General features: G+C 43.7%; 1 protein-coding gene across 11 annotated transcripts in view; it reads left to right on the forward strand.

Annotated features, from left to right (window-relative positions):
* OBSCN (obscurin, cytoskeletal calmodulin and titin-interacting RhoGEF) overlaps nucleotides 1-12431 on the forward strand; it is a 3169051-nt gene that overhangs the window by 2370296 nt on the left and 786324 nt on the right. For all 11 annotated transcript variants that reach the window (XM_069647058.1, XM_069647065.1, XM_069647061.1 and 8 more), the window contains one exon: nucleotides 4063-4231. In XM_069647058.1, the coding sequence (XP_069503159.1) occupies nucleotides 4063-4231 (169 nt within the window). The remainder of the gene's footprint in view (nucleotides 1-4062; nucleotides 4232-12431) is intronic.

Raw genomic sequence — 12431 nt, forward strand, 5'->3', positions numbered from 1 at the left:
GCATCCGTACAATTCTGTAATTGTCTATGAAATCTCTCTTTATTTTGTTTATTGATAGACTTGTATAATGCTGCATAGCTCTTTAAGGCATCTTTCAGCTGCTTTGGAGTGCTTTGAGGGAGAGTTGCAAAAAGGCCCCAAGAGGATGAGGGTAGATAATGGACCAGAGCATCCGCAGTGAGTCCACTTTGTGCCAAACATAGGCCGGTACAATGCTGCTGGCTTGGGCTGCGACCCATATGTTGAAAGATCATTTATTTATTTAATTGTTGGTTTGCGGCTACTCAGTCTCTTCAGAGTGTAGAAACATATGCCCAGCACTTGGCTGAGCATGGATATTATAAGGCCGGCGTTACTGTAGGTGGCCAACCCACTGCAAGCAGGAAGGTCAAACCCCTGTGAGCAATGCAGTTATAAGGAGCCATGATTTTGACAATGTATCCCCAGGAATTTGATGGGAGCCGACACCATTGACACAGAAGAAAAGGTGTCTTTTCAGACGTTTCTGCAGTTTCAGGTAGCAAGTCTATGTCCAACGGAGAAACGGTGGCCGTTCCAGAGGGTAGAGCTTTGAACAGTTATATGTCTTTTTGCTGCACATTTTTTAATCGCTGCTCTTTTTACTGCACCTTTGTTTGCACTATTTTTGATGCCCAATGAGTGGGACCCCCGACACCTACCTACCCCTTCCCCTGCAACTCCATATTTCCTTACCCTAGCACCCTCCTACATTTTGCTGCAAAAAAGGTAAACAATGTGTAAACAGTAAATGGCACTACTTGGCCATAAAATGGCAACAGCTGGAAATGCTGTGATTACCTAAGCACGTGATACAACTGCCTGGCAAATGACTATCTAATACCTATAGACAAGCCAAAACTGTTAACATTGTCAATGCTAGTTTTTCACAGGAATTCAGTGCAACGAAGAAATATAAATCAAGTGGCTGAAGGCATGCTTGGTTAAGACATTTTGATGACTCCGGTAGCAGACTTACAGCTGCTATTAAGCAATTAACTCTGAGAAGACTGCTTAGAAATAACACTGGCAGGTAACTGACTTCTAGAGCTAGCTCAAAGACATCCCAGGAGGAAGTGCTTTTGTTGGGGAGGGGCAGGTAGCGGGTGGGAATGGTGATAGGTGTTAGAACGGCCATGGTCGGTGAAGGCAAGCGTCTCCAAACAGCACGATCCTCCCCGCAATGAGAGACAATGAAGGACTCTCCCAAAATGGGAATAAGGCCAAGACAGAGTGCGGGTGAGCGTAAATGGGAGTTTATCAATCAGAATAGGGCATGCAAAGAACTCTGCAAACTCCGAGAGCGCTCTGTCTGACAATAGCAAAGACATGCGTATATATTTACAAAAAACGTCATAAGAACCTACACACTATAGGGGGCACAAGTTCGATGGGATTGGGTGGCGACGACTAACTATAGGTGCTGCTGCGATGTGGTTGGCTTTGGCTGGAAGACGTCACTGGTCAGCCTCGTGGGTTGGGCTGGGCCTGGCAGGTCGGCTGAGTTCATCCGGACGGTGTTGTTGTGCCATTGTGGCCAGTGTCAGAGATGAATGTCTTTTCCTGACTTGGTTGCCCTATGCCATGCACACCGCAGTCATTCAGTCATTTCAATATTATTTTCTTTAGTAAATCTTCCAATAGGTTATACTACAGGTTAATGCAACACAGGAGGAATGTACCTTGTGAGGGGTCTGGAGGTAATACGTCAGGACATGGTTACCAGTGTCCTGTTGACCGGGGCCATAGGTCGAGGGGCTAAGCTTCAGGGCCTGGGACGGGCGGTACAGGTCTTTCTGCCTTGTTAGAAGTTGTTATGGATGTTCCGCTGTGTGTTGTCAAAGCGTTGGGTGTCCTGATTGCACAGGGCCATAAGTCTGAGATGGTCCGGTGGGTTGTGGGGTTTACGAGGGGGCACGTGTGTTCAGGCAGAGGTTTACTGCTGAGCTGTAAATAATGCAGGTGGCGGGCCGCGGCCTTGGGTGCTACAGAGGGGATTACAAATCTTTGAAGCGGCTCCAGTCTGGTTGGGGGAGGTAAAGCAGTGCGGCGCGGCCTCTGCTCTCATGCCTTGGCAGCCTTCGCAGGGTGGGAGGGGGAATGGCCTTGCACATATTTCACAAAGGTATCTCCCTCGTGTGTTGCCGATTTTAGGTAAAGACATCACGAACATTTGAACACTCTATAATACTTATTCAAATCAATACAAAACATGCATTTAAACTTTGCTGGATGTGTCTCGATTATACCCAGTCTGAGCACCTTATTCATACATTATGTTTTAACAACTACAGTATTTAGTTATATGCATATATATTTGCAGTAAGTGAGGCAGAATTAGGATTGGTAGAGTACATAGAAAGTAACCCGCCACTGTTCGTGACGGTGGTGGCACATGTGGGGCCTAGACATGCACACATGACAAGCGCCTTCTCGTGCATACTTCACATAAGCCCTCTGTATGGTAAAATTCGTCGTCTCGTGTCCTCTAGCAGCATTAGTTCAGTTATGGCGCAAGCCCATAGAGTGTAAGTTTCCCAGTGATACACGTAACAAATAGATCCCTGGTGCGTTCCTTTATTATTAGCACCCAACTGCAATGGTGTGGGCTCGCCATCGCTTATATCATGGAAGCATGCTTTCTTATGTTTATACATTTTACAGGCTTTTGTAATATAAGGGATTTTGTGGAAGAAAGCATACTTTGCGAGTGGTCTTGACATTAATATATAAAGACTGTCTGCCACCTGATGACCATTTTACTGTTCTTTTCATTTCCCAGGCCTGCTGGCCGGGTCATGCTGGGAGCGATGAGACACTGCGGGAGGTGAACTGTTACAATGTTAGTGTATTACGCTAGCTCATGTCCGTCTTGCTCGTGGGAACGTGCTCGCAGCGGATCTGCCAGGGTGCTGCGGCGACAGGGATGACTGAGACTCTCCAAGGGTGGGGGCCGCGCTACAGTGCGCTGAGCTCACACCATCTTTACCAGACAAAATGGTTTCTGGGCCTAGCTAAATTTTAATACATGTGGGCAATCAACACGTGTGGGCAATGTCTCCAGCGGGTGAACCCTCCACCACCTGGGCCCGGGTGGCATGAGGGGACGCCCAATGAGCCATAGCCCTCACCTGGGGAGAAAACGCAGGCGAGGGGGGTCTCCTGGACCAGTCCTCCCCTACATCAGTCAGTGGGTGGCTCAATAACCAAACAACACTCACAAGCTCCGTGTCCCTTCTCACATGGTGCCTCCTTGTGAGTTGTATTTCAGTGCAGTAGTAATAGCCAAGGCCAAAAAGCAGGATTGCTGTGACATTCTTTTTTGCCACTGAGATAAAAAATTCACTGGAGTCATAAGCAGTGGGCAGGACACTCCTGTGGAAAAGGGTCCCGTTGAAAAGAAATCTCCCTCATCTGATCATTCCATGGGTCGCTAAAAAGAATTTATTTTTAATACAGTAACCGGCAATGCCACATTGTTCAAATTCAAATGGTGTGCATCGGTAAACAGCTTTTTCTGAGGCACTTTTGAAAGAACAAAAAGGTTTTTTTTAGAAGGAAAGTATTTAAATGATGGATACTTGATTTACTCGTCTACAGAAATTGAACCAGGGAAACAGCTAGAAAGAGCAAAACACCGCAGAATGGGATCAGGACCATTGTTGGTAAATGTATGTATTCAAAGGATAATGCATTAACAGGGTATCTGTGGGGACGTCTAGGCAAATAGGATTGTGGTAGGAAAAAACAAAACAATGGTGGTAATTCCAATTGTCCAGTCAATTTTCACACAGCGAATGAAGAAACATGTTTGTTTGTGACATACTTTAAGTATACTTTTGATGTCACACATAGCCTGTTATTGATTATTACAGATCTATTTTTAATTAATGCTCTTAATTACAGCTGCGCCCGATGTCGGAACCAATTGTTAAAAAAAAAATTGATTACAGGTCCTTAATAAGACATATAGCAGGGCATCAATGTATTCACTATATAGTGTGTGCACTTTTGCAGCATTGCAATATGTATTTAATCCCCCAGGACAGCGCCCTACTGGAGGAGAGTGACCATGTTTTTCATGTGAAGGACAGCACTAAATATTCCCTAATCCTGAAGAAAAGCAAGCAGGAGGATGGAGGTGTCTACACCTGTGTTGCTAGAAATTCTGGCGGAGAAGTGTCCTGCAAAGCTGAACTGATTGTTCATGAAGGTAAGGATTATTCACTCTTTGCCCTTCAACTCCCAAGTTAGCTTATCTCCGCTTGTTTTTGTGTTGACTATTTCGGCCTATATTGTTCAACGGTATCGAACGAAAATATCGTAAATAAAAAAACCGAAAAGTTGAAATGTTCAGATTTCGGGTGTATCAAAATTACGTACAGCCGAAAATGCCGAACATTTCAACCATTCGTTTTTATTATAGCAAACAAGGGAAGCAGAGGATGCGGGGGTGTCCCCTGAACTCTTGTTCGCTATAATGGAATTGGGTGTGGCAGGGGTGTCCCCAACATCCAAAACAACAACGTTTTGAAAAAAAAAAGAAAAGGACCCAGCATTGCAGGGTCTCATCTGCAGAAGTGAAGGGAACTAGCGCTGCAGAGTCTCGGTGGCACACAGCGAGGTGTGCCGCCAAAAAGTAAGTAAGTAAGTAGGTGGGGGAGCCGGGTGTAGAAAGTCCATGTAGTAGTAGGGTGCTTATTTCGAATACGAACATTTAGAATGCGAGATGTTATTTTTCATAATGTTCGTTTTCGTAATAATCACGTACATCCATTATCAACACCTGCCTACATTCAACGTTTTGGAGGAATTGGACTCGACCTAGCACCAGTGGCCTTCTGCCTTGATTATGAAATGCAACCTAGTGCAAGTACATAATTTCTACTGAAATGTCTGTTGTGAAAGTTGGCAACTAGTTTTGTTAGCCAATTTCTCTTCCTCTCCAGGTCCCCAGCCTATCTTTCCTCTGAAGGAACTCTGTTATGCGTTTTGTGTATTATAAAATGCCTGCATAAATAAATATAAATAATAAAGAAAGCCTTCTTCCAAAAAGTAAGGCATCATTGCTACATTTTGCTTAGGTGAGCGACTGTGTATTGGTCTCACAGCGCGCACAAGATGTGTGAATCACACCCTACGGATTTGCCCCTCATTGGCAATAAAAAAGCCATCAAAGTTCATTGTAAAATCACAAAGAAATTAAAATAATCACAAATATGTAATTACAGATTCAAGGCAAAATCACAGTAAAACATTAAAGCAGTCTAATATGCCGAAAGAAGGGCGAGAGTAAACAGGTTAGGGAGAGTATACTTGCAGCCCTAATACCACTTTATGGTCATATTCAGCCTTTGTGTCATAAATACATTTTCTTTTTGGTTGGTTAACTTAACACACAGTTTCACTCAATAAAGCCAATAGACATAGTCATACATTCAATAGTAATGCTAAGTAAAAACTGTCTATAAAATGGGGGATGTAAAAATAAAGCTGGGGAGAGTATACCCGAACACCAAAGCCAAAAATAAAAATTACATCGGGAGAGTATACTCACAGCCCATGAGACAATTTTTTGTGCATCGTCAACCTCTAGGTTTAGCTACGGCACTTCATTGATTGATCTGGCACACAATTATCCTCAGCAAGCCCAAGCCCTGTGAACGTATTTTGCTACACACATATCTGGGCGGCCTCTAAGATTGCCGCCCAGGTCTACTGACTTGACCGTCTCCCTCTGTTGTGCCCAGATCTGCCTCTGATTGGGCAGTCTTACGGTGTCTGGCTATTTAGCCGATCGTGGGGCACCAGCACCAGCAGGCTTTAGCCGGCCCCACACAAAGGCTCACAAAAAGACCCCTGACCGAGCCTGACAGAGCTTGCCAAGTATAGTGCGCCCACCACTTTTATGAACTGCTGCTGCCACCTTCATATGTGTATTTGCTACCCTGGTCAACAGTCTGTGACGCACCACTCTGCCTTATGATCCGGTGTCTTCAAAACAATCCTACGAACTATCGTACACTAACACGGTGAGGCCTGGATCCAAATGTCTTCACCATACTGCATTACACTGGCTACCTCCTCTTGTATAATTGTTAAATGCTGATATCTTATAACAATTGTGTTACTCGCAATTGCCTAGCAACATCAGCTGCATGCAAGCTTACACACTTATGCTATTTGCCTGCTTGATATACATATCTACTAGTAGTCGTCTATTTGCTTGCCCATCTTACAACCATATTCCAGTCGCAAGGTAACGTACGCGGCTAATAGGATCTCTTAAACGTCTCACAACATCGACGGCTATGAACTAATGTTTACATACCAAAATGACCATGTGAGCACTGAGTGCATGAGCCTCAATGGTTACGTGCTAATTGGACATTATGTACCTGCTGATTGCCTATCTTACCCCTGAAAGCTTTGCTAACCTATGCTCGTTCAGAACCAATGATCACCAGTGTATGACCTGATTTCAATTGCTTGATTTATATCAACTAGTAATGTGCCACGCTCCACAATACTCCTTAGTTTACATTTGTACCACGTGGACTCCTCTGCTTACTTGCTACTCAACTAGATCACTGCCGGGTCGATTGTATGTTTAGTCTTGTACTGCACAGCCATTTCAATACTTAATGCCTATATTCTTATTGCTAGGTGAATGACTACTGTACGTCAAAACTTGCAATTTCCTTTACTCTTCAATGTTTACCTTGAACTGTTATGTGCTAATTATACCCTAGGAACATAGCCCACCGTATCCACCCTGTTCTTCTAACAGTGCTTGCCAAAACCTCCACGCCCTTCTCTTCCACATGGTATCTGCACCCACATTAGTTAACATAGATACTACAACGGATTAACAGTTAGTGCACGACATGTACGCCCTGATTCCACTACTGTTATTCGTGCTAGTTCTTACTGGGGCTTTTTACCAGCATACCTTACCTCCACACCAAGTGAGAGGGTACTACTACTGCACAAATATGCTGAAAACTAATGCCCATGCTCCTGTGATTAGAGCCACTCCCTTCTTACCATCACTAAACCTCAACCTACTTAATGCTTTAATCAGACCTACTACATTACTACCTAAGCTATGGCCAGACCCCATAGGCCCTAACAAGACTTCTACATCCAACGCCTTCGCTCCACCTACTAATGAGTGCGCCGCTGGTCCTCACACCATAGCATTACTTATCAATTTCCTGTGCCACATTAAAGACAGAAACTACAGACTCCGATCTAGACTACCACCCTATCTCCAGCCTTTTCTTAAAGACAATTACAGTAAACCTACTCCAACTGCCATTAAAAATTCCTTGATTGGGAGTTCAGCTGCAACTAAAACCACAAAAAAACAAAATAAGAAACCCAAAAAGCCTAAACCAACTGCCACTACCTCCAACGATTCTACCCAAACGATCAAGGGAGCACTAATAAATGCCATATCTATGATAACTCATGCTACCGACATAGCTGACATTATCTTAGCCGAAAATCTGGACTTATTAGCCATAACAGAATCCTGGCTGTATGCAGCAGCTGGCCCTTCTCTCCTACTTGCCGTAGCAGACAATTATTCAATCTTTGTAGTGGACAGACCAGACTCCAGGGGAGGGGGTATTGCCATCATCTCTAAAACCAACCTAGACTTGAGACTAGCCACTGCGCCTTTACTCTCTTCCTGTGAACTGCTCAAAGCCAAACTACCGGTATTGCATACAAATACCATCACAATTCACTTAATCTACAGACCTCTGGGGCCCATCGGCTCATTTGAGGAAGACATGATGACACTAATATCTGACAACACTAAAACCTCATTGCAAAATCTAATACTAGGTGATTTCAATTTAGGATTTAATGATCCTAACGACCACCAAGCGTTATCATTAGCCAAAACCTTTATTGAACTTGGCTTCAACCAAAAAGTTACCCAGCCTACACATGAGAAAGGGAGGACCCTTGATTGGGTAGCAGATCTAAACTGTAATATTGCAATTACTGATATCTCACTGCAACCATGGACGGACCACCACCTTATCTCATTTGAGTTTGCAATAAACAATCCACTAATCAAATCCAACCCTACAGCACCACCATGCCTTACAAGAAACAAACAAAACATTACCGCAGATGCCATTATGCCACTTGTGATTCCTATCGTAAACTCTCTTCAGAATACCACAGACCCTAACTTACTAGCGGACGCCTGCAACTCCACAATGACCAAAGCCTTAGACACGGTCACCCCCCTCAAAATGCTCAAAGGTAAACCAAGGGCTCACCTGAACTCTTGGTTCACACCAGAGTTAAAAACCCTACAGTCCGAAAAAAGAAAACTCGAAACCCTATGGAAACACACCCCATCCATAGAGAAGAAAACTAACTTGACTGACCTTTCTGCCATATATAAAGAAGAGATCATCCGTACCAAATGTGATACGTATAATAACAGAATTAACCAAGCTAGCTCTAGAACTAAAGAGGTCTTCATCATCTTGAGAGAAATGGAGATGCCTAAACTTCCTATTGATTCATGCCCAAAAGACAAACTCTGATGCACGAACATTCAGAATGCTCTCACCAACAAAATCGCCACGTTGCAAATGAAAATTGCAAACAAACGCTGTAACCTAACTAACTTAGCTCCAACTCACTTGTCTCAAGAGCCTCATACTACCCTCCCCAAGGCTTCAAATTCTCTAAAGTCTCTGTCCCAGAGGTACAAAAATCATTGCCTCCCTGAAACTGTCTAAGTGCCAAGCAGATAGCTGTCTGGCACAGATTATAAAAGATGCCGCTAGAGACCTGGCCCCTTTCATAACCAAGTTAATCAATGTCTCTTTTTCCACAGGTATTGTACCTAGCAACTTAAAGGAATACTGGCTACTTCCACTTCTTAAAAGACAATCATTAGACCCCACCACTATCCCCACAAACTACAGGCCAATCACCACGGTCCCATTTCTGCTGAAGATCCTGGATAGGGTTGCATATGTGCAAATACGGTTCCATGTCATTTCATCGTCTGCCTTTTCATCCCCAGGCTTTTTAACGTGCACATTCCATCGAATGTGCTCATTGTTTTATTTTTTTATTTTTTGGGGGGGGCTCCCCCAAACCGCCCACCCACACTATTTTGTGCTATTGCCCACCCGCCCAAACCTTTATTTGCCCTTTCCCACCACCCCTAAAAATATTTGATGTGCACATACGATGGAATGTGCACGTTTAAAAGCCTGGGGATGAAAAAGCAGGTGATGAAAGGATGCTGTACTGCAAATCCAAGACTACTTAGAGGCCAATCAGCTCTTGGGGATCCGACAATCTGGCTTTAGACTTCAACACATGAACTATGCAGATGACACCAAGATCCTCCTCCCTTTAACAGTTGTCTATGATTCTGATGTACAGCTTGTGAACGAAATGCATCTAATCATTCAGGCATGGATGGCCACCCATGGCCTCTGCCTGAATGATGATAAAACAGAACTCTTACTTGCAGGATCATCAGCCAACTTGAACAAGCTTAGCCCAAACTATGCCTCATTCAATATAAATGGGAACAACATACCAGTGGCCAAAGGAGTAAAAACAGTGGGTTTTGACCTGGACGCTACATCTAATCTACACAAACAAGTCAACATGAGTGCCTCAGCTACTGTCTAAATGGGTAAATGAATAAGGGCCTGTAAACCACGGCTCTCCACGGAAAGTTGCCTCACTCTAGCTTGAGCACTCATACTGTCCAAACTTTGCTTAACAAACTTCAAATACTGCAAAATAATGCACTCAGGGTCGCGCTAAATATCCCAAGTAGAGAACATTTCTCTGCAAAAAGAAGACAATACAAATGGCTCTCCATAAGGGAAAAGATTGTGCTGAAAAACTTGTCTCTTACTTTTAAATCCTAGAACCACACAGCTCCACCGTACCTAACTGAAAAATTCACCATTAGATCTTCCACACAGGTCACCAGATCGGCTAACACGTCTTGTCTGGTGGTTCTGAGATACAAATTTAAAAAATCAGGAGGGAACAGTTTCCCTGTCATGGCTGCCCATTTGTAGAATACACTCCCACCGGCCCTCAAGACGACCCAGCTTTTCACCGACTTCAGGAGGAACTCTATTACTTGGCTAATCAGTTAGTACTAACGGAGACCCTAGGAGTTATACTTTGCTCTTAGCTTCCTCTGACCCCATCACATGAGGCATCCTTTAATTTGTTGTCTTTCCCTTGGGTATCTCTGCCTCTGGATACTAGATACACACGTTGCAACGCACAATCTGTTGTCCTGTCCTACATGCGTTTTTGCCCATGGAAACCTTATTGCTTCTTAATATAAACGACTGACAACTTGCCTCTTGACTTCCTCAACAAGTGTAACTGTGTTTGACTATTTGCCCATGTCTGTAACAATTGTGTTTGTGCCCAAACGGGCTTTATGCCTTCTTCTACAAGTGTAACTGTAACTTGACTATTTGCCTATGTCTGTAACAATTGTACTTTGCTCCAAAGCGCCCAGATACCTCAGGGTTAGGTGCGCTATAGAAATAAATAAAACAAACAAACAAACAAACATAACTGTTAAATGGTGAACTGTACTTTAACAGAAATCAAAGGCAGCTTGTAAGGTGCGAGTACCTGCGACCCTCAGTAGTGGTCTCAAATAGCATACTCTCAGAGGTTTCAACACATTGCACACCAGTAAAAAGTGTACAGGTGTCTTCTCACTCATACCCCATTGAGGGCACAGACTTGACCCCTCCATGGACCAGTACTGTGTGTCACTTGCGACGTTTAACGTGCCCATTCTAAAACTGATCCACAGGGTTTTTGCATACGGTGGGTTGATGTAGTCTAAGTAGTCCTCAGGCCTGAAGTTCAATTTGCATGCCCAATAACCAGTCCCTGATTTCAGCATGCTTGGTACTTCTAGCATTCTTCTCCTGCAAGCAATAATAGATCTGCTCTTCAATCTATGAGAAGCTGTCCTCACAATGTTTTCAGGGTTCTCCCATAAATCCCCTTCGCCCATATTGTTCAGCATTCCTTTCACATGGACAACCCAAGGTACAACACCCCCCCCCCCCCCCCGGCAAACTCAAGAGATATTTTAGAGCATCCTGGTATTTGCCCAATCCTTCAGTACACCACACACTCTCCCAGTATAAAACTGGGAGCAGAGCAGCTTGATCCCTGTTTGGGCAGATATCGATTTCAAGATGGAGAAGTGCATTAGGTGAGCGAGTGGGAACTTGGACCAAACTTTTTAGATGTTTATTTTCTGCATTTCGTAGGTTGGTTACATTTGCATGTCCCTAGAGTTCTGCATCATATAGTGAAGCAGGTATAGCTTGCCTGCGATACAATTATAGGGCTGGACGGATGGCACCTCTACCATGTCTACAGAAGAAATTCCTGTGTGTACCACTATATTTCCTTAAGGCAGCGCAAGCCTTAACCAGGTGTGTGACCCAAGCCCCATTCTCATTAAACCTGATTCCCAAATAATGATAGGATTGCACTTGTTCCAGGAGGTTTTCACCCACAGATATGTGTACTTTAGAATATTTCGAAAATCGAGGCCTAAAAACAAGCACCTTTGTTTTCCCTATATTCAGTTAAAGTTTGAGTTCCTCACATTTCTTTACAAGGTTGTGTTTTAAAACTTGTGGCGAAGGGGACCAAAGAACTGCATTGTCAGCATAAAACAATGCAGGATATTATCCCTTCCCATTTTGGCACAATCTAAACAGTCTCTCATCGGTGCTACAATGATATGTTCTACATAAATACCAAGAACACAACCTTGCCTAACACCCTTTAACACGTCAAAGTTGTACGTTATCTCACCCCCCCATTCCATATCTTACTGCAGCTTTATAATTATGATACAGAGCCTGTATTATAGCGATCAAATACCCTGGAACATTCCTCTGCCTCAGGACTTGCCAAAGTATTTCCCTCGAGACTCCATCGAATGCTGTCTTGAGGTCAACAATAACAGCATACAGTTTCATCCCCTTGATTAAAGCAAATGTCTTAATCATTAAAAATAGTCTAAAATGTTGCTCCATGGTGCCTTTGTTTCTTCTGGAAGCCAGCCTGGAGATCGCTGATGGTGTTCTTCTCCTCTATCCAGGATTGTAGGTGGGATATTATCACCTTTGCCAAGATTTTTCCTATGCTATCTAAAAGTGAGATCGGCCTATAGTTAGCCAGGGATTCCCTGCCCCCTTTTTATGTGTTGGTATTATAAAAAATATTATTAATGCACATTGCCAAGAGTCCAGGACCTTGTTCAGATGTATTAGTGCATTAAACAACCTACACAAGATCAGTCCCCATATACAACGGTCGTCCTTAAAGAGGTCCAAAGGGACCCTGTCTTG

Source organism: Ambystoma mexicanum, chromosome 2q, assembly GCF_040938575.1.
Source record: "Ambystoma mexicanum isolate Mex_15411 chromosome 2q, UKY_AmexF1_1, whole genome shotgun sequence".
Taxonomy (NCBI): Eukaryota; Metazoa; Chordata; class Amphibia; order Caudata; family Ambystomatidae; genus Ambystoma; species Ambystoma mexicanum.